General features: G+C 42.9%; 5 protein-coding genes across 5 annotated transcripts; 3 read left to right on the plus strand and 2 right to left on the minus strand.

Annotated features, from left to right (window-relative positions):
• Positions 1–970: 970 nt before the first annotated feature.
• On the plus strand, positions 971–4,331 carry LOC128877445 (L-2-hydroxyglutarate dehydrogenase, mitochondrial). The gene is made up of 8 exons (XM_054124760.1): positions 971–1,133; positions 1,934–2,061; positions 2,263–2,464; positions 2,613–2,825; positions 2,899–3,090; positions 3,158–3,429; positions 3,506–3,685; positions 3,758–4,331. Exons 2-8 carry the CDS (start codon positions 1,973–1,975, stop codon positions 3,951–3,953), a joined length of 1,344 nt encoding a protein of 447 aa, XP_053980735.1. The 5' UTR covers positions 971–1,133; positions 1,934–1,972; the 3' UTR covers positions 3,954–4,331.
• LOC128877450 (post-GPI attachment to proteins factor 2-like) lies at positions 4,305–5,916 on the minus strand. The gene is made up of 4 exons (XM_054124764.1): positions 5,390–5,916; positions 4,945–5,191; positions 4,669–4,884; positions 4,305–4,604 (listed from the first exon to the last, which is right to left on the minus strand). The coding sequence occupies exons 1-4, from the start codon at positions 5,576–5,578 to the stop codon at positions 4,477–4,479; spliced, it is 780 nt and encodes a 259-aa protein (XP_053980739.1). The 5' UTR covers positions 5,579–5,916; the 3' UTR covers positions 4,305–4,476.
• A 286-nt stretch (positions 5,917–6,202) lies between these two features.
• On the plus strand, positions 6,203–24,939 carry LOC128877446 (WW domain-binding protein 4). The gene is made up of 7 exons (XM_054124761.1): positions 6,203–6,512; positions 22,672–22,879; positions 22,964–23,065; positions 23,163–23,234; positions 23,486–23,723; positions 24,060–24,390; positions 24,449–24,939. Coding segments are annotated over exons 1-7 (1,170 nt in total). The 5' UTR covers positions 6,203–6,510; the 3' UTR covers positions 24,666–24,939.
• Positions 9,700–14,261, plus strand: LOC128877447 (calmodulin-lysine N-methyltransferase). Its single transcript, XM_054124762.1, has 2 exons — positions 9,700–11,622; positions 12,488–14,261. The coding sequence occupies exons 1-2, from the start codon at positions 10,945–10,947 to the stop codon at positions 12,839–12,841; spliced, it is 1,032 nt and encodes a 343-aa protein (XP_053980737.1). The 5' UTR covers positions 9,700–10,944; the 3' UTR covers positions 12,842–14,261.
• An 86-nt stretch (positions 24,940–25,025) lies between the features above and the next one.
• On the minus strand, positions 25,026–27,850 carry LOC128877444 (facilitated trehalose transporter Tret1-like). The gene is made up of 4 exons (XM_054124759.1): positions 26,813–27,850; positions 26,161–26,728; positions 25,875–26,076; positions 25,026–25,672 (listed from the first exon to the last, which is right to left on the minus strand). Exons 1-4 carry the CDS (start codon positions 26,871–26,873, stop codon positions 25,037–25,039), a joined length of 1,467 nt encoding a protein of 488 aa, XP_053980734.1. The 5' UTR covers positions 26,874–27,850; the 3' UTR covers positions 25,026–25,036.
• Positions 27,851–27,876: the final 26 nt, after the last annotated feature.

Consider the following 27,876-nt stretch of genomic DNA (forward strand, 5'->3'; position numbering starts at 1 on the left):
CCGAGTTCATTAAATAATACAGAGGCGCCCTGCCCCCCCGAACGAATGACAAACACTACGCGAATAAATTCCATACGGTTCTTTTTTACTTTTCGACTTCTAGTCCCAGACCTAATGTATCACTGCTAATGCGATTGCGTCTAAAAAGCTGGGTGAATTTCAACGAAACTTAAAAAGAACGCTGCGATTGAATTAATTTGACTAATATCGGCGTAACTCCTTAATCATGTCTCCTCTGTATTATTTAATGAACTCGGTAACACCGGGGCTATCTATCGGCGCGTAATTAGCTTTGCAAGAATGCGACACTTTCACCAGATCTTACATAGTCTAATTGAATGCAAGAAACGTGTACTAACATAATTTACGGCTACTTGTTCCTCCAATTTCCATTTGCAACTTTCATTATCCTTAATTGCTTCTCTCGGGAGCTCCGATATGAAGGGCCAGCTTCATAAATACCGACGGGGACGACTTATTATTATTCGGTGGAAGACTTAATTAGCGCCTGGAAAGATATAGGAATAGTTAAGAAACTATTGTACCCGATAATTATGCGTTAATGAAGCCGTACTAACATGAAGTATAGCTTTGGAAGCTTAGAGAGTCGTTTATAATTTTGTACTACGTACAGAATTTTGTAATTCTTTCAGAAAACTAATATGGGTCAAATTTTGTACGACAGCAAAACTTCTCTATAGTATTCAGTAACAGCTACAAAGATAAAAATGAATCTAATTTACGCTGCTAAATCATGATTATAAAAAATTAATACATTCAACAGCTTTTCACCTCCACATTGTTCATACATGGGGAAACGTGAATCCTACATGAAATACTTCGATTCGTAACCGTAGGTAAAAGTGCATATCTTCTTTATTGATCCACGTTCTAATCTGTGTATATACCTCATTCTTGCGTATCGCGTCACCGTCGAATTTAATAATATCCGAAGACGAACGTAGAGGCGCCACATACTGAACGAAGCGATTTTATCGGGCGATCTCATACAAACAAGAAAATAGGCGAGTCACAAGTATTCATCGACACGTCAAGCAAGAAAATGAATGGACAAAGTAGTATCGCAAAAATCATGTGGACTTCCTGATCACCTCTTTTAAACGTATCCGAAGGTAAGAACAGTGGGCATGTTACGTCTAACCGTGTTCGTCTGCCAACGCACGCGCCTTCCATTGCTAAATGTGTAACAGATCTTGTTATTCCTGTTGTACGAATTATTAAATCACGCAGCATTACGTAACGTCATCAAATGTGATTGAAAACGTGCCGTTGTAATTGAAATTTCTGTTTGCAAATTTATGCAATGGAATACCTCGAGCATTGCACGAAACTGATATTTTTAGAAATGGTAGTCTGTAAGATTCGCTGCATTTTAAACAAGCATTTTCTGCATGCATGTGCGCAGGGCCGCCGAAAATAGGCTCGATCTTATTTGAATAATAGATGTCGAATAAAAACATTGCACGATGATTCATTCACAATGTTTATTTAAGCGGATAATTATGAATTATTTCTTTTGAGTCGTGCGTACAAAATTGTCTTGGTTTTATATCCGTGTCTCGTAAATGTTTAAATTATGGCACGTGTACCCGTTTATCGCATTGTACGTGTTTTACGCGAGAGCTCTAGTATATTAAAACTGATAGCGAGCACTAATTGCATTGGAAATATAATTACACGTGTGTATGCCTACTCGTACCAAGGCGTGTGTAATTTTGTAAAATCGCCCAGAAAAGGAACGGTTACGCGACGGTGATCGGAACATATCCAACAATTGAACTAACGTGATATTAGTTATTAGTTACCGCGTTATCTCACATATAAGTATTAACTCAAGAAAAAATAATCACCAAAGCGGTATTGCCGCTCTGTCAAAATTGTCTACAAATGCATTTTCGTAATTCTTTTTTAGAAACCCGTCAACTCTAAATTTCATGTGCTTGATTCGAAAATGAAAACGATCATGCGTACATCCTTGACGAAAAGGATCATATTCCAACAACTTCCTCATATAGAACGTCGTTATGGATCTACTTCCAGGTTAGACGACTTATTAAACATTTAATCCCAGCGTACAAACTATAAACTATTGGTGCCACAAGAAGACATGGCCACGCGATAGTGATGTTTCCAAGTGGCGCCATTACTTTGCGTGCTCGCCGTGCGCTGAAACGGTCTTGGTTGTTCACCTCTCTAAAACTATCACTTGTAATCATCAAATTGCCTATGAAACGTTTTTAGTCCTGATTCTTGCGGGATATTCGACCTCATCATCGTTGGTGGTGGCATCGTTGGCTGCGCCACTGCCCGAGAGATGATGATCAGACACCCTAATCTAAAAATGGCAATCGTCGAGAAAGAAAACTCATTGGCGAAGCATCAGACAGGCCATAACAGTGGCGTCGTGCACGCTGGCATTTACTATGTTCCTGGCAGTATGAAAGTAAACGAACAACAATAATTCTATACTTTTTAACGCTATATTTCCTCGAGACAACGAAAATTAGTTTAAGTAATGCGGAGCGTATTAAGCTGGATAATAGAACAACGCTTCGTTAAGAGATTCTTGATCCGGCAGGAAATGATTGCAGGCAAAACTATGCGTGGAAGGTTTAAAACTGTCCTACGAATACTTCTGCGAACACGACATACCCCACAACAAGGTTGGGAAACTCATAGTAGCGCAAAATCCGGTACAAGTTAAACAAATAGACGACCTGTACGACCGAGGACTGAAGAACAACGTACCAGATCTTCAGCTGGTCGAAAAAGAGTGTATAGCGAATTACGAGCCTAAATGTCGAGTACTGAAATCAACGTTGTCTCTTAAAAATAGAATCTCTTGCGAACGGAATAATATATGTGTGTATTGTACAGGGGGAAAAGGCTATTTGGTCACCGTGGACAGGTATAGTTGATTGGGCATTAGTATGCAAGCACTTTGCTCAAGATTTTCAAAAGATGGGCGGCCAAATATTCCTAAACTGCGAAGTAACCGGATTCTCGGAAATGGGAGAATCGAAAGGAGGGAACGAATTGGCTCCCATTTCAGTACAATCGAAAAACAAAGTGAGTTTTTTTTTTTCTCACAGACATGAATGAACATTTTGTTGTTAATCGTCGTATGTATTGACAGTGTATACCAACAAAGTACGTCCTAACGTGTGCTGGGTTACATTCGGATCGTTTGGCCGTCATGACAGGATGCGACCTAAGCCCACGAATCGTTCCGTTCCGTGGCGAATACCTGTTACTACACGAAAAGAAAAGACATTTGTGTACAACCAACATATATCCTGTCCCAGATCCCCGATTTCCCTTTTTAGGTGTCCATTTCACGCCTAGGATGAACGGCGAAATATGGCTCGGTCCGAATGCCGTTTTAGCTTTTGCCAGAGAAGGTTATCGGTATGCTATAAATAGAGCGGTCGCTAACCTATACGTCTAATACTCGAACATATATTCGATGACTTTTCATTTTTAGATGGTTCGACATAAACATTAAAGATTGTATAGAAATGGCGAAATTTCCAGGACTATACAAACTTTGCTTCCGATACTTCGTACCGGGATGCAAAGAAATTATTAAATCGATTTTCTATCCACTCGTGGCTAGAGACCTAAGAAAGTTTATTCCCGAAGTAACCTTCAGGGATATAAAAAGGTAAATTCCGTAGAGTACATTCACGATTTCTTATCATAATTTCACATTTTATCCTTATTGTTAATTGTTCAGGGGGCCGGCGGGAGTTCGAGCACAGGCCTTGGATAACAATGGGAAATTAGTCGACGATTTTGTTTTTGATGTAGGAAAAGGTACTATCGGTAGTAGAGTGATTCACTGTCGAAACGCACCTTCTCCTGCTGCTACTAGTAGCATGGCAATCGCTAAATTCATTGCAGATAAATTGGAGACTGATTTCAAGCTTTGATAAACGAAGTAATAAACGGGAACAATGAAATTATACTAAATTTTCTACTCGCGAGAAATACCTATTTGAAAATAATATAGAAGCTTTATATCTTATTGATACCGTAGTAGGCTAATTTATTATTTTCAAGTAATATATGTATATATATATATATATATATATATATACATATGTATGTATGTATTGTATGTACATGCATTTACATTCAAGTCAATCATAAATGTTTAAAAAATACTTCGATTAGATTAATTTGTATATATGTAATCGAATTAAAGTAATTAAAATTTTTCATTGTGATCTTGTACAATGCGAATAAAATAAGTCTTCCGTATTTATAACTGCATTGACGAAAATTATACATGGATGATGCATTATTAATGGCTTGTGTTTTGTACTTTTGTATACAGAAATAAAATAAAATCCATTCCTCCCTATAAGTAATGTTCAAATGCAAACATAAAGAGGAAGCATATAAACATTCTTCAATGATATGTAACTGTGACAATATCCATTGAATGTCATTTCAAATTATTCTAAACCTTGTTCCTGATATCATCAGATGGGAATTTGCAAAATCCCAAGCTGCTGTAGAATGAAATCCCATATTAGAAAGGACAACTCCATATTCGCTTAATGCAAACATAGAGTAGACTGCAATTAAAAATATTAATTTTTCAATTAGTTTCTTTTTTCTTCTCACACAATTGTTACTCACCTAGAGGTTCGCAATATTTGTTATGCCTATAGAAAAAATAACATGCAAACAATGTAGACATCACATTTAGCACCAATGATCTCCGCTTCCATTTCATTGAAACATTCTCTGATGATTCCCTTGTAGTGTTACGACAATTTTTCATAATATAATATGCCACAAGCATATGAATAAAAGACATTATCAGAAACATTATAAAAGATAATTTATGGAAGGCTGTAAGACAAATGCATGTTACTCCGTATAACTAATTTCTCAGCTAATCTATATACATACCATAATTTTCATCTGAAGTCCAGAAGCTTAAGGTAACAAGAGATATGTTCTCAATGGCATATGTGATTACCGCAATATTACATATAGTTTGTGCCCATTTATAGATATGTTCCTTATAATAACGATAATACATTACTAATATTAAACTTCTTATTATTGCTTGCGTAGCAATCGCTATTTTCCATATATCTCTTTGCGGTTTATAATGTCCAATTGCTGCCGAGACAGATGGTAAAAAATTATATACCTAGTACAAAATTCTTATCGTTACATTAGCCTTTCGTGGTGTAATATCCAAATGTGTTAGTATATACATATACATAATTTTGTTATTTATTGGGAGAATAAAGAAATAATTCGACAGATAGTCTGCAAGTAAGAGACATAACCATTGCAAAATCTCATTGTAAAAAAACAAAACAGTACTTCAGGATTGTCAACATACCTTGCAATGCGTGGAAGTAGAGTGCTCAAAATTGTATACGATGGACCAAATTACGCAGAAAGTAAACGCTAGGAATGGTACAGAGACGGTGAACCATGCTAGCTTAGCGAAAGGCAAAACAACCCGCGCTTTAGACATCTCGTCTTCCACTAGCGGAATATACTCCGACCCTACTCGCGCTTTACTCATTGTGATATAAGCTAGATTATTATTTACGTCATAGGGAACGAGTTTGATACTCCTAATAGGCTAAAGTGCAAAACGTTGTTCTATTGATATACGCAACGAACGTGTCTATTTTTTTCTAATTCTTTCACCCGTTGTTGTATACCAAAAACCATACTGAGACGAATACACGTCATCGAATTCGACGAAAAGACGGGTCAATGCATCGAAACGATTAGAGTCTAATATTAACATTTTTCGACGGAAGTATCAAGACGCAAACGGTACCATTTTAACGTAAAATCGATCGCGCTCGTTCCTTGCAGTTCCTTCTCAGAACGTTCCCTGCTCGTTTCTCGTTGCCTATCATTGCGCATGCAACATTCCAATTTTCAGTATGTACAACGACATCCTGTGGTAACAAAAGGCGGTAAAGAAATTGATATTGCTGTCAGTGACCTAATCAGCAATCTTATATTTATATGATAAATATTGTGACTTTCTCGCGTTTTCTATTTATTTTAAAACATGTATATATATGAGGAAATGAGTACAGTTAAAAATAAAATAATTATGTTCGTTTTGTAGGGTAACATTGTGCGTTGCTTTCAGTTTCCATCCTTCGATCCTAGATGGCGATAGTTCACCGTTTACCGAGCTGCGTCGCTTTTCCTATCAGCTGTTTCGTTTATTGTGTTTTGGTTCATCGTTCGGAGTCTCTTGTAATCAAAATGTTTACTTTCGTCTAATATCGATATTAAAAAGCGTCAGTTGCTTCAATTACAACGGCATGCAACGCGATATCAACGAACGTCCCAACGCGTAACAAATACGAACGAAGAAGTGCAACATTTTGAGGTTAGATTCTCTAGTGCTCCAGTTGAAGACTGTGAACTTTCTATCAATAAAGTAACATCCCACTGCTCGTGACTGATTAAATTGACGAGGACTAAAATATGTGAGTACAATTTTTATTACTCCAATCTTCCATGGTAAATTAGAGAGGCAACGATGCAGTTGCTAGCGCCACTAGCAACTTTGCTTGCTTTTACGCATTGAACCATTATTTTAGCGCTTTTATACTTGCAAGCTTGTTAATAATTTTAGCAATAATTTTGTCGAAGCATATCTAGTAGAAGAGGTATCAAATCAGTCCTGACAAGCAGGCATCATTTGTTATTAACCAAAGTTTCGTAGATAAAATTGACTTCGACCTAATAAAGATTTGTTTCGGTAGGCGAGTCGAACGATGGTATAAATAGCTGGTAGTTATATCGACAAAGATTGAAAACGACAAAGAGATTGCGTATCGACGACCATGAGAAATGTTTCCGAAACACCGAACACGTTTCACCGTATCGATACTACTTCCCACTATTGTATCGTGTTTATCCGTGTCCGTTGTACGATACAATCAGCGCATGATACATTTTCACCCTTGATTGTCGGTGTATTCTCTGCCATAGGTGCGCTGCATAGAGAATAGCCCATAAGAATCGACACTGAAACCTATTGTACCGAACCGTTTCGTTTATACTGCATGCATGCATCCAGTATGCATGCGTCGGAGTGCTTCAACTCCATGCATCAACTCTACAGGGTATCCCAAAAATGTTGTAACACCTTGAAAGGGGTGGTTGGGGCGGTGATTTGAAACAACTTTTTCCTTAGCGAAAATGTTGTCCGAGGCTTCGTTGAGGAGATATTAACGGAAAACGTCGACCAATCAGAGCGCGCGGATACCGATGGAGCGGCCGCGGTAGCGAAGGCTACGTGCTAGGCGGCCGCGTCCAATGTCCTTCGATACGCGACGAGTCACTTGATCGCGTACGAGCGCGACCGCTTAGCACATAGCCTTCGCTACCGCGGCCGCTCCATCGGTATCCGCGCGCTCTGATTGGTCGTCGTTTTCCGTTAATATCTCCTCAACGAAGCCACGGACAACATTTTCGCTAAGGAAAAAGTTGTTTCAAATCACCCCCCGAACCACCCCTTTCAAGGTGTTACAACATTTTTGGGACACTCTGTATATCCGTATACGTACATAAATCACGATTTCGCGTAGAACGTACGAAAGGAAATTAAAAAAATAAACAAAGTTTTCCATTTATATTCTATTATCGGGAATTAAGTGGGTGACCGTGCATTCTTCTCATCCTGAATGCACGAGAGTTGCGAGTGGTAACAAAGTCGACGCAGTAGCATTTGTTGACAAACGTGAAAGAATAGTAAGCGAAAACGAAGTAATAAAGATGATGTATGGACTTTGGCAAGCGAGACCCATCTGAAACTGCGTTCAATGGAAGGTCATCCACTTGTATATACTCTTTACACACGCAACAATCGATATAAAGTTTCAGAAAGTTTACTTTTAAGCGTGTATTGGAAAAAGTTGTTTCTTACTGGTTTTTTTGCTCTGTTTTCTTAGAGATCGTGAATTCTTCGCGTTCTCGGTTGAAAAACCGGCGTGCTTGACGAATTCGTCGATGTGAAATGAATCGAACGAAAGGGACATGTTCCGTGTGGGGATCGGGGTAGTTCGGGCTAGTTTCGATCACATTAGACGCAATGCGTCGAGACGGTTCGCCAGGAGGACCGCAATACAGCTGTATCGCACTTGGAGGCTAACTACTCCACCGTCTGCTACAACCCACCCCTTCTATTCCTTAAGAGCAACCCCTTCTACTATACAGCGCAGCAATCCTCTGTTCCACTTCCCAACGTTTCCATTGTGTGCAGAATCTACACTGTAGATCCCTTATCAATGTATTAATTAATGCATCCGTCACAAATATATCGAATCTAATGTTTCAAAAGAAAATAATTAAAGCAACCGCTCCTGAATAGCAACGTTGCGATACTCGCCAGTCACGTACAAAAATTTTGTTCTCTAGACGAGGCGTCCACTCGGAAACCATCGCGGGGATACCTATAAAAAGATTAATTGTTTCGTTCTCCGACGAAATGGTTCCCGTTTTGCGAGAATCGGAAATATCTATATTTGTCCTGGCAAGCAGGGGCTATCGGCTTCACGCTCGAACGAAACCACCGGTATTACCGTCACCAAGTTCTATTCGTGTCAAACAATTTAAAGTAGATTATGTATGAACCAACATATTCCTCTCTGTCACTCGCTGACTCTTCCCCTCGGTCGTTTTAACCCTGCTTGGCAGTTGCATAAGTGCCATAGGTGGGCATACGCGCCTATACACCAGCACAGAGGTGGCTCGACAATACCCGGATTACTTAACGAAGTTACATCGAGTCTTCGACTTCGTAAACATTTTTTCAAGGCAACTGCAACCGCGAATTTCAAATCCACCCGTGTCCCTATGGTTTCGCGGAAAACGATTTTCTCTCCTTTATCACCTTCGATTCTCCGTCGATAATTATAAACAACTTTTCGTTTGCAAATAACAGAAACGAATTGTTCGCGTGTCAAGTTTAATGTTCGTTTCGTATTGTAATTTGTATTCCAACGGTCTACGCAATTACACGCGGTTCCCTTTTACTCCCCACCATCACTTCGTCCCCTGTAAGCTTTTCAGAATATTGGTCTGGTAGCGCAGCATTTTATCGCAGTCTCGACACTTTCCTGGGAGAAGAGCGTCGTCGGAGAGACGACGGGCTGCTTAGTTTTGACGCGAGAACCTTCTCTTGGAATAAAGGAATGCGTATATGCCGTTGACGTCTTCTGAAAGAGGAAGGTTAGCGACGGGAAACGAACTTTTTTTTTTTTCAATTAAAGAAATAAACTTTCGTACCTTCCCTCGTGGAGTTACACGAGGAGGAAAAAACCTAGGCTTCGAATAAATTTGAAGTATGCCGACGCGTTACTCTCGTTTCCTTCTTTGTAAAACGTTCAAAAGAGGAAACGAGAGAAACGTATCGGCAAACTTCGGATTTATTCGAAGTAGGAAGAAGGGAAGGCTGTCAGTGGAACGTGATCGTATCGAGTCGGACCTTGTTGCCCGACCTACGCAGACCTGGGTTTGATAATGAGCGGTCTAGGATATCCTAATGACGTCATTGTCGCGATTAGATCGTAGATTCTATACGTGTATACCGTGCGCGTTGTTATCGTGTTATAAAATAAATACAGCGAATTCTCAGCTCGATTTAGATAAGGTAAGAAAGTCGCGAGTACGAACATCGAATGAACTCGTCTTCCCTGGTTAACAGATTGAGAGAAAATCGTCGCAGCGAGGAGTGGCGATGGCAGCGGAAGAGAAAGCCTTCGAAAATACAAAGAGAAGAAATTCGGGAAAAGGTGGAGAGGTAAAAGGTTGAAAGGGAAGCTGTTCTCGAGAGGAGGAAAGAACATTGCGTTGAGGTGATCCGCGGCAGAGGGGCTAGGCACAAGGGTCGCGTGTGCGTGCACGATATAGAAGAACGAGTGCATGCGCAATGGAGACCTGGTGAACGCTCGAGATCCGAGTGGCGCGAGTTAGAAGTGGCTTCGCGCTTTTAGTCTCGCCCCGTCCCTTCATTCTCGCTGTCTCGTTGCGTGGGTGAGATACGCTCCCGAAGTCGCGGCGCAGGGGCTGCTTTCTCCGTTTTCGCCCCTCTCGAGGAAACTGTAAGCTCGTGGCTTGCGTGCTTTCGACATTGGCTGACGATTCGACCCTCTGTCACAGCCCGACTCCTTATCCGACGTGTAGCCGCGAAACGATGGAGCCGGTCGCCCCGTCGCATCCTTCGAGCACGTGAAACACCTGCCTCCATCCCGCCAGCGTCGTTCTAGGGCTCACTCGGACTCTCGACTTTCCGTCGCATGAAAGTTGCGGTAGGAAGCATTGCTTTACACTCGTGCCGAAGTCGACAAGGTATCAGGGTTGGGCAGTGATTATTTTATGATTTCGCGGTTGCAGCTCGTGTCAAGATCGTGATCGGTAATCAGTGATCGTAAACTGCGGTCGTAAATCAATTACTTGCTCTTAAGAAACGTGATCACTGGTTTCAGAAGTGTATTTCAAAGCTGATTCGATGTTTATTTGAATAAGTATAGATTGTCTGTTTATTCGTTATATATTCTGCCCATCGCAGCTACCGCGTCCCCGCACCTTTTCGATAAAAGGGCGATCCTCGAACTTTCATACAAGGGAAAGTCGACGATCCGAGTGAGCCCTTATCCTCGTCGAGCGAGAGATTGGCAAAAGTTCTCATCTCGATCGAAACTACAATCCGACATACGAGATATAAAGACAAAGCTAAAAAGAACTGTAAACATAAATTTCCCATGGAATAAGCGCAACAAATACGAATGGAGTTGCCATTCGTCGCCAATCGTTTGAACCGAATTTTGCCCATTTCGAGCTCGAGCGTCGATCCGACGACAGGCGGGAGTTAAAAAAAGAATCGAAACGCACCGAGGAATTCCCTGATCGACCATGTCCGAGAAGAACGTTCTCCGACTCGAGACCCCAACGAATATTCTCGAGGAGAAGACGGAGAGAAAACGTAACACCGCGCAAAGAAGATGGCGCATCCTCGCGAAAGCGTTGACCGGTTCGCAGGAACCGATTTCCACAGACGCGGACGACGAGGTTTCCGTTCGTCGTTTCACCAGTTTCGATCTGTTGGAGATCGATCGGTTGGAGGATCCGCGCGACGATCCAGACTCTGGCTGGTACGAGTACTCCGCCATTTTGGAGAACAAGCCGTTCAGCGTGCAGATACGTCGGCTGCACAAGAGCTTCACGGCTAACGAGCTGATAGGCTTCAACAACACCGGAAACGTTTGCGTCTGGCCGTCGGAGGAGTGCTTGGCATATTATTTGTTGAGGAACCGCGAGATCTGCCGGAACAGAAGAGTCCTCGAACTCGGCGGCGGGATGAGCTGCTTGGCTGGTGTTCTGGCAGCGAAGTACTGTGATCCCAGCGACGTCACGGTGACGGACGGCAACGTGACCAGCGTGGACAACGTTCGTTGCATCGTCGCCAGGAACGGGATGGCAGATTTCGTCGATTGCCGTGTCGTTCAGTGGGCCAAAGCCGCCAGAGCGATCAGAACAGCCACGCAAGCCAGAGCGTTCGCTCATTCGCACTCCAACGGCCTTCGAGTCAAGGTGATTTCACTTTCTCGTTACAATGCGCAGGTGGATGACACGTAGAAAAGTGTCTTTCTCGTCGATCGCCAAAAATGACCAACTCTTTCTTCATTTTTACGCTCTAGTTACTCAAAGCTTTCAAACGGCTTTAGAGATCTATTTATTCTCATCTTATATCGGAATGTATTAGGTTGTCCCAAAAGTTTCTTTCGTTTTATTAATAATTAATGTATACGCAATATTGTATGTTTTATGTCACATTACTGAATTGTGTACGATTCATTTCGCTTGATTACCGTTACAGCATCAATGTCTAAGAAATTAGATTGTCTATTTATATAAACACTGCCACAGGAAGTAATCGAATGCAACTCACGAAAGAAACTTTTGGGACAACCTAATAGTAAACGCCCTAAACGTTAGAGTACTCTAGGTTCGATCGTTTTTCACTTTAGTTATCGAAACGTTTCAAAGGGCTTTAGAGGTCTATTTATTCTCATCTCGAATCAAAATGTATTAGAAGTCCCTAAACAGTAGAGTACACTAGGCTCAATCGTTACGAGACGTTTCCTGAGAGAACGAGTAGAATTACCGGGATGCCGCAGTCGACGAGCAGAGAAGTCCGGTTCACTCAGACGTTTCCGGTTCAATGTCTACCGTACGTCCGGTCCCTTCATTCAACCTAGACCGCTCCTTTATTTTCCGCGTGGTACAGCGACGTTTGAACGATTCGAACGTTTCCTCTTACGTTTCCGTAGTGCTTTCATACAGTTCAGAGGTCTGCTCGCAAAAACAGAGCCTAAACCTACTAAACCTACTAACTTGAAAAGAAAAAAAAGTTAAATGAACTCCTGGTTAGAAGATTTGCCTATTATTTACGTAGAGCTGGAGCGACAACGATACAGCCAGTGTTCTGGAAAATCTCTACGACGTGATCCTGTGCGCCGACTGTCTGTTCTTCGACGAGGCCCGTTCGGATCTGGTGGAGACGATCTACGGATGGCTGGCCAACGACGGCCTAGCGCTGGTGATGGCGCCTAGACGCGGATCAACGTTCAAAAAATTCGCGGAAGCGGCGGCGAAGCGAGGTTTCATCGCGCGGCAGATAGAACGTTACGATGGGACGATTTGGTCGAGGCATCTGGAGTTGCTGGAACAGAGCCAGGAGTATTGTCCCGATCTCCATTATCCGATACTTCTGGAGCTGACCAAGCAGAAGAGGACGCCACCCGGATGATGCGCATCGATCGTCGAGGACGACGGTGACGAAGATGACAACGACGACTTCGGACGGAAGTCCTGGCGATTTTTCGCCGCTGTGTTCCTTCGTATCGGCTTACAAACTCATCTTACACGTTCGTTTCCGAAATCTACGCCTCTTTTCCCCACCGTTCGTGGACAAACAATAGATCTTACTCGTTTCGTTTCATTCCACTTCGTTCAACATTGTGATATAGGAATGACGCATCTGTACGCGCGTAATGTCGACGACCATCGAATCGTTGGGAAATTATCGAACGTAGCTATTTTGTACCTCTATAATTAATTAACGCTTAAGGATCTTTCATGGTTGATTCCCACTAGCGCCCGAGCACGATCACCCTTAAACATTTCTGTTATTTTAGAATTCGAGCTGTAGCTCTCGAGGAGACGCTACACTCAATCTTTTCGTTTCCATCGATCGTGAGCTTGGTTTCCGTCGCAGTGTTAGGCCGATCGCACACGGGCGCAACCGATCAGTTTCAAACCACTCTGAAACTAGTTGCATGCGACTATGGTAAAACATAGGACCTAGGTAAAACAAAGATAGCGGAGTAGGTGAAACAAAGAGCGCAAACGATTTGCAACGCTAATTTCAAATCGGTTGCGCCCGTGTGTGATCGGCTTTAGTCTGACCGAAATCTATCCGGGAGTCGACCACTGTGCAGTGATCGTGGTCTGTCGCGGCAGAAAAAGTACTTTGATACCGTCACGAACAGCCCGGACTGCGGTACATAGTCAACCCCGCGATAAACGTGCTGCTCTGCGTACAGCTCGCATACTAGAATAAATATTGGCTAGAGACACGGGTTTGTTTCCTATCTGTTGCCAAATATGTAACTTGATTTATCGTCCCTATCGGCGCGAGTGTGGCGTAATCGCCACGTGCGTTGGCGCTAGTGGAAATCAGGCTTTACTCGTCGCGAGACGCGCGGACGGGTCGAATCGCGAAGCGATAGTATTCCAAGTACCTGATTTTAGACTGATAGCATCGGGAAATTGAAATCGTAATCCTCGCAGCTGTAACGTTAATAAACGCGGCACTGGAACGTACGTAAATCTCGCGTTAGGGGTATTGACACGAACTCCTATGTCTTCGTAGACGATTACATAGCTAATCAGCCTCCGCTTGACGATACCTCGAGAGTTCGCGCGAAATCTATACGTAGCTTTCGGTCGCTAAAACCGATGTAATGCCGATGTAACGCGATCGTTACGTTTATCGAATGTTCCTTTGTTTGTTCGCAGTAGGGATCGTGCATACGGCATATAGGTTTCGAGGTGTCTCGTGTCAGAATTTTAAGAAACAGAAAATTCTTTACTTCGAAGTAATGCTTCGGACCTGTAACCTTCGCGATAGATTTTCAAGCTTTATACGAGGGCGAAGGTTCGAAGGGTCGCGGAGAAAAAAGGTTTCTGATTTTTTTGAAATAATCGAGGTGGTGCAACCCCATGAGTTAACCAATCGAGGGTCCAAATCGTGTAGGGAGAATCGAATACCACGCGATTTTTGTACGAACATTAGAAAAGACTTTCTCACGTAATAGTCAATCTACTCGTTATGGTCGCTATTTACGTATTTACGAAACGCGTCACGACCATGTCGAGACGACCGTCGACGCAAAGTTCAAAGCGCGTTTCGCCGTGGGCCTTGTTACTCTATTACCTATCCCGACGAATTAGAATAGAAATATTTTGTCGTTTATCCGTTTACGTATTAATTTATTTATTTATTTAGTCCCTGTTTATTTGTCTCGTGTTGCGCGAATTCGGTAAAAACTTTAAGCGGAAACGACGAGTTCTTATTTGTTTACACTCACGGGCTTCTTTATCGATATTTTTTTATTGGAAAGTTCTCGTTCAGCGAAAACAGGTGCCTATCGAACTTACAGGATCTTCTTTTCCTCGCACGTTTCGCTCTTCGCTGCAACCGAGTTTACGACACCTGCTGTTACTTCGAAGGACCAATCTAGTTAAGTCTAGTCAAATCTAGTCAATCCTACCAAATGTCCATTATATATATATATATATATCGCGTATCTACCTGTACCTTTACAAAGAACGATACGTATGTATTTGTACGTATGTACCAGATGTGTAAGGAAATATCAAGGGTAATAAAATATTTTCACAAATCTCGCGTTCGATGTCTTACGCCACTTTTATTGTTACCCCCTTTGCGCGCGAGAAGACTTGGAATCACGCGTCTTCTAATGTTGAGAAGAGTTGAAAGGTCCTTCCTACGCGGACAAGTGTCCGATATCCAGAATATTTTTGACCTCATCGTCAATAAAAGAAAAACATGTCCACGCACGGTCCTTTGGAGATTTATTATTAGTTCACGGTAGATGTTTACTGACCTTCCTCTATCTAGAAACGCATCACGCAACCATGTATCGCGCCTCATCGATCTTTAGGACGCCTTGCGATTGCTCTATTATTAACCACTCAAACTGCCAATCAGAGATGGGCAAAATTCTTATCTAATCTCCAAATTACAATTTCAACTATCTAATAAGATACTTCACAGTGAACGATTGCACGTTCGATCGAACGAACGAAACAAAATTCAAGTAGACGATTAAGTCAACAACGATCCATACAAGCCTACCTAAAATGTTCGTTGAGCAGTTATAGAATGCAAGATATTAATTTCCATTCGAGGCTTCCCCGATTAATCCTTGATCACAGCGACGTTTAATAAGCCGCGGCAAGTTCATCGAAAATTCTCGTTCGATCTTTGGTATCGACTCTCCGTTCAATCGCGCGAATATCGTGATCGGAGATCTAATCGACGACGCTCTTATTAAGTGGCGCGCCATGGAAATCGTTCATTCGAACGTTTCTCGGTCGCGCTGACTTGGCAGCCCGTGGTTAAACGAGCTTCGAACAAAGCTTATTGCCAATGATACGATCATTTGACGAGCGGCCTTGCAATTTAATACGATCTACGTTCTTAACGCATGTGACTTCTGTCCGTGTAAGAGAACAAGGAAAATTCGCGTCAGCCGTATCGTTCCAAGCACTCGTCCTAAAGCGAAACAAGTTACCAAATTTTATTTAAACGACAATTCTCATCCAAACGAGCATCTCGCTGTGCGATAGGAATGTAAAGGATGTCATTGATCGTTATCGCGGTTACGATACTTTTCCCTCACTGATTCATGTTCTCGCTAAAGAATTCGAGGAAACAACGAAACGAACGTTAAACGGAAATTGCCTGCCGTTTGTTGATCGGCATCGTCGAACCTCCCTTCGAGACGTAAAGTAACGCAGATGCTAATGCGAAAATATTCCAAAAATATCGTTCATCGTGAAATGAAGCGCGCGCGCCTGGTGCGAAAGTAAACCATTAGCGATCGTTGGATCTTTTTTTCTCGACATCTCGTCGCGAATCAACGGAAAACAGAACGAAGACCGACGAAAAAAATACGTGGGAGCGGATCATTGACGTCCACGACCCGTCTCGAGAGACGAGCACAGACGTTGCAATTTATGACTCGGAAATGAGTGATATCCGATTCGAAAAATAGATAACGAATCACAGCATCTCGTGTATCGTTACAGCAATGGTTGTACGCCACCGTGTAATTCACTGTAGCGATGCAGTAATGTCTATCGAGTTGCGACTCGGTATCTATGATCGTTGTACGTGTATTGGCTTCGCGCAAGGGCTCTCTACCGACGTTGAGGGTCTTCGTAGCTTGTAAACGATATTTACGATATTCGTCCGCCTTAACCCTTTAGCAGTTTAGTCCGTGCAACGTACACGGAAGGTGGAAAGTACCGTTTAAGTTCGTTAGGGACACGAGCGAATCATTTGGTCGATTTGTTAACCTTCCGGTTGCCCTCGCACGTGTTTCTTCCGAGGAGTCTTCGAATTTATCGTTGCTCTCCTCTTTTCGTGAAGCAACGAAAGGGTTTTAACGCGGTTAGGTCTGAGCTGCATAGTTTCATTTCACGGAACATCTCCCCCACGGACGAGGTAACACGCGTCTCGCACGCCGGAAGGTGTTTACAACCCTCCATGGTAAAATTAGAACGAACTCGATCTTTTACTTCCCGTTGAGCTATAAAACGATCTAACGAACGCTGCTCGGAGAGCGATACACTTCCGAAACCAGTTTTTTTCGCTACGGTTCCTTCGACTCTCAGTTTCATCTTCTCGGCTGTTAGCGAGTATCGCAATCGGTTCGGAATTATCCCGCTCCACAGCGAGAACTATCCATCAACGATACACGCAATCGGATGGAGCGACCATGAGCCAGATGTTCTGGTAAATTGTTACCGATCTCAGAATCGTCGTCAGACGGGGAAGAATAACGGTTACAAAAGTGGGAGATGTAAATTCGTCAAAAATATTTACACGAACGTGCTAAGGGGAGGACGGCCGCGTGTCGGTAAACTGTCAGCCAGCTGCCAAGCCAAACAAAACCGTCAAGCTGCTCGTAATCCGCAGCGAAGCGGATGGCATCGCCGCGCGACCGCTTTGCGACAAACGCGCGTGTACTTTTACTGTTTCAGGGTTGATTTCTCACGAGCAATGAAATATTACACTGTCGTCTCGTTTCGAACAGGTGAGAAACTCTTCGGAGACTTTTGAGCTGGTGATTAATTTTCCTTTTCTATGGTCGATAATCATATTCACCTGTTTCGCGTCACGATGCATCACGTTGAGAAAGAATGGATCACAGCCCAGTCGTTTCGTGATCTGAACGCCGTGAGTCGTCTGCTTGCTTCGAACCTGGCGGATAAAAGCTGGAGGATAAACCAGGAAAAGGCTGACCATCGGATTTGGACGCTTCAGAATAATTATTGGTTATATAGGCGGTGGAATAAAATGAGTTAGACTTTTATTCAAGTTGACTTTAAAAACTTTATTAGAAACACGCGGAAGATCACGTCTGTACGAAAGAAGCAGGTCGAATGAAAGTGAGGTCAGTAACGAAGAATTTCGTTACTGAATCATAGACCCTATCGGTCCCATAACGTCTAAACAAGTCAAGATGGGACATAGCTGCACCCTCTTGAATTGTGTCTAGGAAAGAAATCCAAACGCGCAGCGATGGTTTTTGTAAACGAAAACTTTCTCCTTTCAAAGAGAAAATCCAACAGTGATCGTTTTAACATGTTCTGAGTGTATTTCATGTTCAGCTTTTGGACAAATATCGTCTTTAAAAAAGCGAACCGGAGACCTCGAAAAAATATTCAAGGTCCACCTCCTTGTTGAATGTTTCGCCTCCACCCTGAGAAAGCTCTAAACAGCGCAGTTAGCCTTAAAAGGTTAAAAGACGTTGCCTTAGACGTCCAAGGCTGCGCGCATCGTCGAAAAAGTTCGTAACGCGTCAACGACGTCCGCTAAGGAACACGATCGCGTTCCGCCGTGCATTCTCCCGCCTAAAAATAAATGGTTGCGTAAAATTAAGGGCGTGCCTCGTACATCGTCGTGAAAATTACATCTCGTAGGTGCCAATTGTTCTTGGCTGGCTGCTCGAAATTTATCGGGGATATTTCTGCTCTGTAACGAGCTATTTAGTTCCTCGACGGTTGAATTTCCTTGTTCCCGCTGCCAGTCGGGGACGGGCGTAAACACTTCATTAGAATATAATAGACCAGCCGACTCTGTCCAATCGAAGCTTACGTGTTCATTAGCTTTCTTGAATTTCTAAGTTTCCTTTTCTAAGTTTATCCGTGTTTCCATTTTATTCCTTGCTTTTAGCTAGATGTTTAGGGTTACGCCGTAGGGTAGCAATTTGCTGAACCTCGCCCTTTCGCTTCGCTTCCTCTGCTGCAGCTTTTCCAAACTGTTTTAGTCACGAAACAAACCTCGCTGTATACAACACTCGGATTCTTTTTCAAACTTTCTGTTACATCACCTACATTATTAAACATAAACAAAAAGGAAGAATTAATAAAAAACGTTCCTTGAACTTCGTGCAAGTGGTTACGTTAATCGTTTCAAAGGGGAAAGATAAACGGTATGTCGGACGCTTCGTTTCAACGGATTACGCGTAATCTCTTCGCTGTTGAGGCGTCGTGCACGCCACTCGAAGAAATTCGTCCCGTTTTGGATGCAAACGGGCGTCTCGATCGAACGTACGTGCCAAAAAGCAAGCACGAAAATATACAACGGCTACGAATGGTATCGTATCGTGTCTGACGGTTCTATTCGCGTGCCCTGACCGACGGGAATGACTGTCGATCTCGTGTCTGGAGAATTTTTGCCAGATGCGAACGTGAACGAACTTAGCGTGGCGCGAACACGGACTGCGCAACGTCGTTGGAACGATGACACCGCGACAAGATTAAGAGGAGAGTATGCTCTTCTTTTCGAAGAGCATACGGTCATGGCAGAGACGGAAAACCCTAGGTTTCCAATAAATTTGAAGTTTGCCAATGTGTTTGTCTCGCTTCCTTCTTTGGAAAATGTTCGAAAGAAGAAACGAGACAAACACATCGGCAAACTTCAGATTTATTCGAAGCCTAGGGTTCTGCCCATCTCTGGGTCACGGGAAGCATCGACTGCGGATAAAAGAGTTCTGTCTTCTACGTATATGTATAATAAAGAATAGATAGGTGTATTAATATACTATTAAATATAGTATTTTTTCCGTTAAAATTAGAGGAAAAAGAAATCTCGTAAAGAGTTTGTTTAGAGGAAATATAATGAAATTTCTACGATATCCTCCAACTATACTTCTCCAACTCTGTTCGTTTTTGAAAGTAAACCAGTCAACGCGCCCGCCACTATAGGCATGCGCCATCTAACATTTTCCTCGGGCGGCAAGATTTGACGGTCCTGCGTGTAGAATGCGTTCAGCGTGAAACACTCGCGATACAACGAGGTCGGTCGAACCGTATTTACGATTCACATTTAATCGGTTTGCAAGCTAGGCAGCACTCCCTCCCACCTATCTATAGAACGGTGTCACTATTAATACGGTCTCTATTATTAATAGAGCGCGACGTACGTTGGGACAGTTGTGATTCCCTTGATGTACGATTCGCGTCTTCTGTTTTCAACCGTGGAAGTCCCGTCCTTCGAGAGGCAAGACCGTGTCGTTGTTGTCGGAGGGAGCTTGTCGTCGTCCGAGATGGACAACGTTTTATTTGCATATTACACAACGAACGAAAATTGTACTGCAACGATTCGCTCGTGACATTTATCCGACTACTTTTATATACCGTAAACAAAAATTATAGTTGGTGATGTTTTGGTTGACGATGTCGAACCAATAATTCACGTTGCATTCGCTATTCGAAATGTTTACCTTTGCTCTTGGACATCGTAAACGCGCATACGTCTCTCGACATCGACAACCGTAGCTTTTAACCCATCGTTTTCAGGGAATTGATGCGACGCGCGCGATTTATTGCCGACGTTTCAACGTTGAGTCCCTCGACGACGCAGAACGAGGGAAACATCGATTCACAACGTCGAGCGTATTAAGGTTACGAAGTCTACGCCGGCCAAAGGAAAACGATTAGCGGAAATCTACGGTAGTGTCCGCTTTCCAGGCCGATTTTTTCACCCGGGTATAAAGCATGGACTTATCCTCGCTACTGTTTCTCTTCTTTAACGCGAGAGAGTCGTTGACTGAAGCCGATCTTGAATTGAAGCTGATCTTCGTGTCGAGCTGCATCGAATTTAATTCTATAAAAATCTAACGAAAATTGTACAGATCTTTACTTTATTAGCGCAGGTAATAGGAGACTCAGGTCGCTTTAACTCTGTCCTGCTCAGGTTTCATGTATCTATTCTCTTTCCGCGTCCAACGGTTCACGCGTGGCTGAATCTCAGCTCGAAATAGAATTCGCTATCGACCCCGAATTTAAGGCAGTCTTCGGACCAGATTTCACTTCCTTGACTGTTATTGGACACAACAAACGCGAAACATTAATGTAGACACAAAATTAACCCCCCGTGATACGTGTAGTTCTCTACATTGGCCTCTATCTAGCTCTAGAGTTCAGTGAGTGGATTATCAGAAAATCATAAAATTGGAGTACCTACATATAGGACTCGCAGTAACAGAGTTTCCTTTTTTTCTTTTTTTTTTTAATTGGATGAAAATTGGAGAGATAGTAACACAAGAGTTGCAATACTGTTCCGATTAGAAGCTTCGCGTAAATTAATACAGAGGATGAATTCTGCAATTTTGTTCGGGAATGCCCTCTTTGAAAGGGAACTCGACGATTTCTTAGTAATGCTCCCATTGAAAATGGCACGACACAAGGACAATCGTCATTGGGACGCGGTAGTTTCCGCTTTGCGATTCCTTTGCACGCGCAAGGGACTACCAAGACGTTATCGATTCGTCTCCATCGAGAGGAAACGAACCTGTTGCTAAAAGCAACCGAGAATAATTCTGCTCGTTCCTCGTACACTCTCACGGTACGTTGCTTCGGACAGTTGATCTTTTCATCCTCCCCGATACCGTATTCCACTATCGCGACATTAATTTCGAAGATCGAGAAATAAAAGACGCGTCTTGCACGGAAAAAAGAAAAATCCATTAGAGGTATTGGAAGGAGAACGGGGCACTATGGTTAAATACAATCCGACCGACGTTCTAATCGCTCACAGTTTTTGCTATTTGTAAATTAAAACCCATTCTACTAATTAAAAGAACAATTATGCCCTCGTGTTAAGTATTACACGGTTTAATCAAGAAAAGTGCAGGTGAAGTCTTAACCTTTTGTGGGTATTTTCGTAAGTTAATAAACCAGGCCGCAAAGGCTTTGACTGAGTTTCGTTATTCTTTATTGTCGTCTTACCTTGGCCTGTAGAATCGCAACCTAAAAGGATCACCACCGGTAGACGAACACCCTGTGTATTAGGGTGCTGGAGGGTTCATGCGACGAGATGCTTCATCGACGATCAGAATTTTCTTTGAAATTTTTTGGAAATTATTTCGTTTCGCCCAAAGAAACGATTAATAACATTACCGTGATAAAAACGCGTTTTATGGGCGAAAAGGAAGATTCCTCTCGCATCGTGAACATCACTCAGGGGCAATCTTTATAGCTCCCTGCAGTAGAGTGGCGCCGACGGAGGCACGGCTTCTTTCGAGGTCGAGTATTCCTCAAGGTTACTACGGTGTCGTCTAATTACCTGCTAATTTGCAACGGATATAAAAAAAAATGTCTCCGTTTTGTTAGCCGCGGAAAATGAAAAACAAGATTATCACGGTACTCTCGTTTTCAGATATTTACGACCTACCGATTTATTTTAAACTCTGCCTTTATAATCTCGAGCTTCGAGAGGAGAACAGAGCGTCTCTTAGACAGGATTCGCCGTATTATACTAGCAACGAGTTGTAACAAAATGTATTACGATATAATCCAGTAACGAGTTATAAAAGCACGTTGCGGGAGGAGATTACAACAAAATTTATTACGTAAGAATGTTTTGTTATGTAGCGCCGACCCGGGTTTGCGCTTTGAATTTATGATCGCGTGACGATGCGAGATATAAAGCGCTGATCAAGCGATGACGTTTTTCAAATCGCTCAGCAATTTGCGTGAAAAAGGGAAATAACAAAAAGCTACGACAGTATCGCCGCTTAACATCTACTCGTTAAAGGTCACGTCGTTCGTCGTCGATCATTGTTGGGACGCAATGTGATCTGATTAACGATTATGATTACTCTGTAATTAAACTGCTGATTAACGAGCGACCATCAATCGCGATTAATTAACGATAAAAGTAATTAAAACGGGCGTTAACGTCAACTTTCCCCTAAATTCCACCCCAGATCCGCGTTTTTCTGTTGGAAAACGGACTATCCTCGTTCGTTATTTCAGGGCGGACTATTGGAAATCCCAGGGTCGGAAATTCTGCGATTTCTGCAAGTGTTGGATCGCTGACAATAAACCCAGCATCGATTTCCACGAAGGTGGCAAGAAACACAAGGAAAATGTCAGCAAACGTCTTAAGGAGATACACAAGAATAGCACGAAGCAGGCGAAACAGAATAAAAAGATCGAGGAGGACATTAAAAAGATGGAAAGCGTGAGTTTCCTCGTTCTCTGTGACACGCAATTGAAATATTGATACGGTTGAGTAACCGAGGGAAATCCTCTTTTTAACTCACAGGCAGCCATGGCAGCTTACCTGAAAGACGTCGAAAACAACACCAGAGACATGACTGCTGACAGAATTATCGAGGAGAAGAAGAACAGGGTAGAGAAGAAAGAAGTGAGTGTTTAATATCCTCCGTTGTGGAATGATTGTATCGGTCAGAGAATTTTTCATGTCACTCTATACATTCTTCCTCGATAATTGATCGTTTCAGACGCCAAACTACAATCGCATGCCTCCAGCCGCTCCAGAAACTAATCCTAGGTTCAAAGGTAGAAGTCAACAGGTGAGAACTCACTCCTAGACCTAAATAATTTCAATAATTAATCAATGGTCCTAACGTAGAATTTTTCTAAATTTAATTCGGGTTATAGAAGATTAACCAATGTACACGTTGATACTCACATTTATCAAAGAAACTGCATGCTGTACGTAGAAAAAAATCACACGGTGGTCCAAGGGTCGAAGGAGGTTAATGCTCCGTTAGCCACGAATGCGATAAACCTTCGAATACGCTCTGACATCGGAACCTTTTAGTTTTCTCAGGAGATCGATCCGTGCGATCCAACTTTATCGCGAAACACCGTGGAGCATCATCCGAGAACCCAACACAGGCCCGAGAACAAGGCTCCGGGAAAGAGCAAAACGAACAAAGGGAAGGGAAAGGGGAAGAAAGCTCACGAGGACGATCGTCCCGCGAAACCTGTGCAAAAACTTTGGTACGAGGCACGCAGTCCCGAAGGATACACTTACTATTGGCACATCGAAACCAACGGTGAGTTCGCTCGCACACTTTGGTCCAAACAGCTGAGAAACTTTTTTATTAGATTTCGTTTAACGTGCTTCTTTCATAAGAGGTATAAACGAGAAAAATATTCGACTGAAAATGAAAATAAAAACACTCACGGTTCTATCGCTTCAATTAAATAAATATATTGGACAGTTTTTTTTATTTACATATCAGTAGAACAATATCATAAAATTGGCGTATTAAATTATTTATGTACATGTAAAAGCCCCGTGGCTTCTCGAGATAATACTAAATGTGATATTCAGCATTCGAGGGACTGCTGTCGACGAACTATTTCTTTTTTTTTTTTGTGAACGCCAGAGTCCGTTTGGGAGCCACCAACCGAGGGATACATGACGTTCGCGGAACAAGAAGAGGAAGCGAAGGAGCAGGCTCTTCAGGAGACGTTGCTCGAACAACTCGAACAGGAAGAAGCTGTCGCGAAGGCAGAGATTCTCGAAGAGAAGCGAGCCAACGCTGAAAGGGAGCATTTGAAGCAACTGAGGAAGCTCAAAGACATCCAACGGGTCCAGAACGACAAAGCTGACGAGCAAGTGGAAACCACCGAAGAGGAAAGTCGACCATACAGAAGAGACTACAGTATCCCCGAGAAGTCTCATCCCTATGGTCCTTGGCAGACTGTTCGAATCACGTAAGTATTCAAATCAAGACACGATGTACCGTCAATAACGCAACGTTCTCTGTTCCAGTGAAACGAAACCGGTGGACTTGCAGCTACCCCAACACAAGCAACCGCAACTTCCTGTATTCGGGAAAGCGGAGGCGCCTCCCGTGCAAAGAACGTTCAAAGAAAAAATACTGACTCAAGTAGACACAGGCGACAGCGACGAGGACAGTCGACCAACCACGTTCAAGAAACGAAAAATTGGCAACAAAAACGTACGGAAACGAATAAACGATGACTGATAGCCCAACGGACGCGACTCTTCGTCGCGATTATTCCAATCTATTCAGGAAATGATACGCATGAAACATTACGCTACGTCCATTTTATCAAACGACGTATCGTTCAATCGTTTCTGCCAGTTACATGGTCAATCGACCAGTATAAATGCCCCAAGGATCGTTGCGATCCCTTTTTAATGTAACTATAACGATGAACATACTGTACATCGCACTTAAAATGCGATCACGCATAAATATGTGTGTACATACAAGGTATATAAAGCAACAACACGAATAGAGTTTCTGCTCCATTTCAACTCATTCGAACGTCAAACCACCCGAGTCTTCGCGAATCCACATCCATATTCCATTCAAGATTCTTATCCACTGTGTCAAACTTCTTCAGGTAAGGGCGCATTCTTCTGGATTATGTTACTAGACGTAGCGTATCGGGTCTTGTCGATGGAGCAAGGTAGCCCGTTCAGTCGGTCTAAGATTAACTGACGAGGTTGACCCTTCGTTTCCGGGATAAGCACGAAAACGAACGCGAAAATAGCCACACAGAGGGTACCCAACACAAAGAAGCAACCGTACATGCCTAGCACACTGGCGATGTTCGTGAAGAATTTAACGACGACGAACGCCGTTATCCAGACAACGAACAAACCTAGCGTCATGCACATACTCGCAACGTCTCGAGCGAGTACTTCCGAAGACACCACGTATGGACCCGGACCAACGCCTAGACTGTAGCAGATCATGTAGACGGACAACATCACCACTGGAATCCAATTCAGGGCACTGACATCGATTTCAAGCACCTGCAGGTAGCAGAAGATTCCGAGAGTGTAGTGACAGATACACATTCCCGAGGCAGATGTCAGAAGCAAAATTCTCCTGCCGAGTCGTTCCATCAATGAAGTGGACAAATACGAGCCAAACAGTTGTATGGCGCCTAAGATAATTGCAGATGTGTTCGGCGATAACGAGCTTCCTGATATCTTGAATATTGTCTCTGCGTAGCTTATCTGTGGGGAAAAAAAGAGAGAGGTCGAGATTAATTAATATGATTTGCCTTGAAATGGTAACATCGATCAGTTTTATATCCGTAGCGGCATCTAACGTCCTTACACAGAAACTATTTCATAATGAACTTGGAAGTGCCGCCGAGGGCGCTGATTTGTTTCGTTAATTGATTTAAATTCGAATTCAGTCGTGATAATCTCCTACCATGGCGAATATTCCGCACAATTGTTGCGCAGCGAACAGACCCAACGTGATAACCAATCCCTTGATTGTTGCTTTGTCACGAAACAAGTCCGAAAATCCGACCGATTTTCCTGAAACGTACAACTCTTTGGCCTCCGCCTGCAGACGCGCCAATTCTCGCTGTACCGTTGGTTCGTGGCTGGCTTTCAACCACCTTAGAGATCTACGAAACACGAAATTGATGAAGTCATAGCTGTCAACTGTAGCTATATAGTTGCAAGTATTTTTCCAGAAACTGTCTCCTTACCTCGCTGCTTCGTAAAGCCGATTATGTTGCACAAGGTACACAGGAGATTCCGGCAGAAAGAATATGAACACGAAATACAACAGCGGTATCGTGAACGCGGTCACCGCGAAGATACGAAACTTGAGCAACGCCCCAAGGATGTATCCTACCATAATGCCACCGTTTAGGAGCAGGACCAACAGACTGCCCAACATGCCCCTTATTTCATCGCTGGAGATCTCCGACACGTAGCGTGGCACAATGTATAAACTAATGGCGCCACCAAAGCCAGCGAGGAAACGGGCGATGAACACGTGCGTGTGATTCGTCGCGAAAATGATCAACAGCCAGTTGATGGCAAAGGGCAGAGTCGCTAAGCAACCGCTTAATTTGCGCCCGCATCTCTCTGCTATCGCAGCAACCCCCAGGCTGACAAAAGCACCCGTCAGACACATAATCCCTGTCAGCCACGACACTTCTTCGTCGGTCATCGGCTCGCCAACCTCCGGGGAATCCTTGTCTTGCAGCAAGGGTACCGACGGAGATTGCCAGCCTATCGTTAGCCCGTACGTCAGACACGGAATGTTCACTGGAACACATTTGCGATGATATTAGTCACGAGAATAATGTCTTCGAATTAGTTGCTAGGTATCCTGACGCTCGAGACACTTACTAACAAGGCAGACGAAAAATTGTCGGTATTTTCCTGGCACACCATCCTTCTCCTCCGCCATGTTTCTTCTTCCTCTTTCGAGCACGTTTTAAATCACAAAACGGTGTTCGAAGTCAAAATGATACCGCGATTAATTTCTCCGCGAATAAATCTGTCGATAAGAAATGGACTATTTTCTTAAGTGTTTATCGTTGAAGCGCGAGCGAGTGGGTCAAGAGTAACGGAGCCGTTTCGATCTCTTTGCAGTTAGGAGTTTACACCTGAGATACCGTTCTCGTGACCGATTTCCCCTCTACTGTCGAAGGTTCGACCCTTCGTGCAATTTATACCGATTGGAAAACACCTAGTTACCGAACTCGAACGAATCGAATCTGCAATTCTTATCTTGCAGCCGACTGTCGCAGAAATGCGTCTCGTGTCGTTCTTTGTATGTTCTCGGCAAACAGCATCATCAACGCATGTGTTAGCTTTTCTCTGAAAATACAGTGCGTGTCATAAATATACCGACCCCCCAAACATTTGAAGCCTCCGAGCTTTTGAATAGCAAGTTATTTTACAGAAAGCTCCACTTGTATTCCATAGATGTGGATAACGTTTCATGCGATGCGAATAATCATTACGTGAAAGGTTTCAATGAATGATTGAATCGAATAAAAGAAAATTTTATTGCACCTCAACATTACAAAATTTACAAGAAAACAATTTACAACATTCACCCTTACAATTACATAAACGCATTTATATGCTATTAATAAGTCCACAATGATAAACTGATAGTCGCAAATAAGATCGTATCAATATAACATCTTGCATAGCTAAATGATTCCGCGAGATGTACTATCATTCTGTTTTACCGACTCCCGGTAGTAGTGCTTAATTTACGACCCCGTAAGCGACAACTGCTTTTTTCTTACGAATTAATGCTTTCAGTTGATTTATATGCCGTCTACACACGTGTAATCATTTTTAGCATACGACAACACGTGCTTGCTTCTGCACACAAATTGCAACGTTATACCATAGTGGATATGTACCAAAGAATTCCATCTAAATAGAACAAAATA

This window comes from Hylaeus volcanicus, chromosome 5, assembly GCF_026283585.1.
Source record: "Hylaeus volcanicus isolate JK05 chromosome 5, UHH_iyHylVolc1.0_haploid, whole genome shotgun sequence".
NCBI classification, from domain to species: Eukaryota; Metazoa; Arthropoda; class Insecta; order Hymenoptera; family Colletidae; genus Hylaeus; species Hylaeus volcanicus.

Coding starts and splice junctions, on each gene's coding strand:
- LOC128877445 (XM_054124760.1), top strand. CDS start 1,973: ATGAAAACGATCATGCGTACATCCTTGACGAAAAGGATCATATTCCAA. Junction 2,062..2,262: donor CGTTATGGATCTACTTCCAG/GTTAGACGACTT, acceptor AAACGTTTTTAG/TCCTGATTCTTGCGGGATAT. Junction 3,091..3,157: donor CAGTACAATCGAAAAACAAA/GTGAGTTTTTTT, acceptor ATGTATTGACAG/TGTATACCAACAAAGTACGT.
- LOC128877450 (XM_054124764.1), bottom strand. CDS start 5,578: ATGAGTAAAGCGCGAGTAGGGTCGGAGTATATTCCGCTAGTGGAAGAC. Junction 4,885..4,944: donor GACTTCAGATGAAAATTATG/GTATGTATATAG, acceptor TTTGTCTTACAG/CCTTCCATAAATTATCTTTT. Junction 4,605..4,668: donor CAAATATTGCGAACCTCTAG/GTGAGTAACAAT, acceptor TTTTAATTGCAG/TCTACTCTATGTTTGCATTA.
- LOC128877446 (XM_054124761.1), top strand. Junction 22,880..22,963: donor ACATTAAAAAGATGGAAAGC/GTGAGTTTCCTC, acceptor TTTAACTCACAG/GCAGCCATGGCAGCTTACCT. Junction 24,391..24,448: donor TGGCAGACTGTTCGAATCAC/GTAAGTATTCAA, acceptor TCTCTGTTCCAG/TGAAACGAAACCGGTGGACT.
- LOC128877447 (XM_054124762.1), top strand. CDS start 10,945: ATGTCCGAGAAGAACGTTCTCCGACTCGAGACCCCAACGAATATTCTC. Junction 11,623..12,487: donor CCAACGGCCTTCGAGTCAAG/GTGATTTCACTT, acceptor TTATTTACGTAG/AGCTGGAGCGACAACGATAC.
- LOC128877444 (XM_054124759.1), bottom strand. CDS start 26,873: ATGGCGGAGGAGAAGGATGGTGTGCCAGGAAAATACCGACAATTTTTC. Junction 26,729..26,812: donor ATTTTTCGTCTGCCTTGTTA/GTAAGTGTCTCG, acceptor AATGTGTTCCAG/TGAACATTCCGTGTCTGACG. Junction 25,673..25,874: donor TGTGCGGAATATTCGCCATG/GTAGGAGATTAT, acceptor TTTTCCCCACAG/ATAAGCTACGCAGAGACAAT.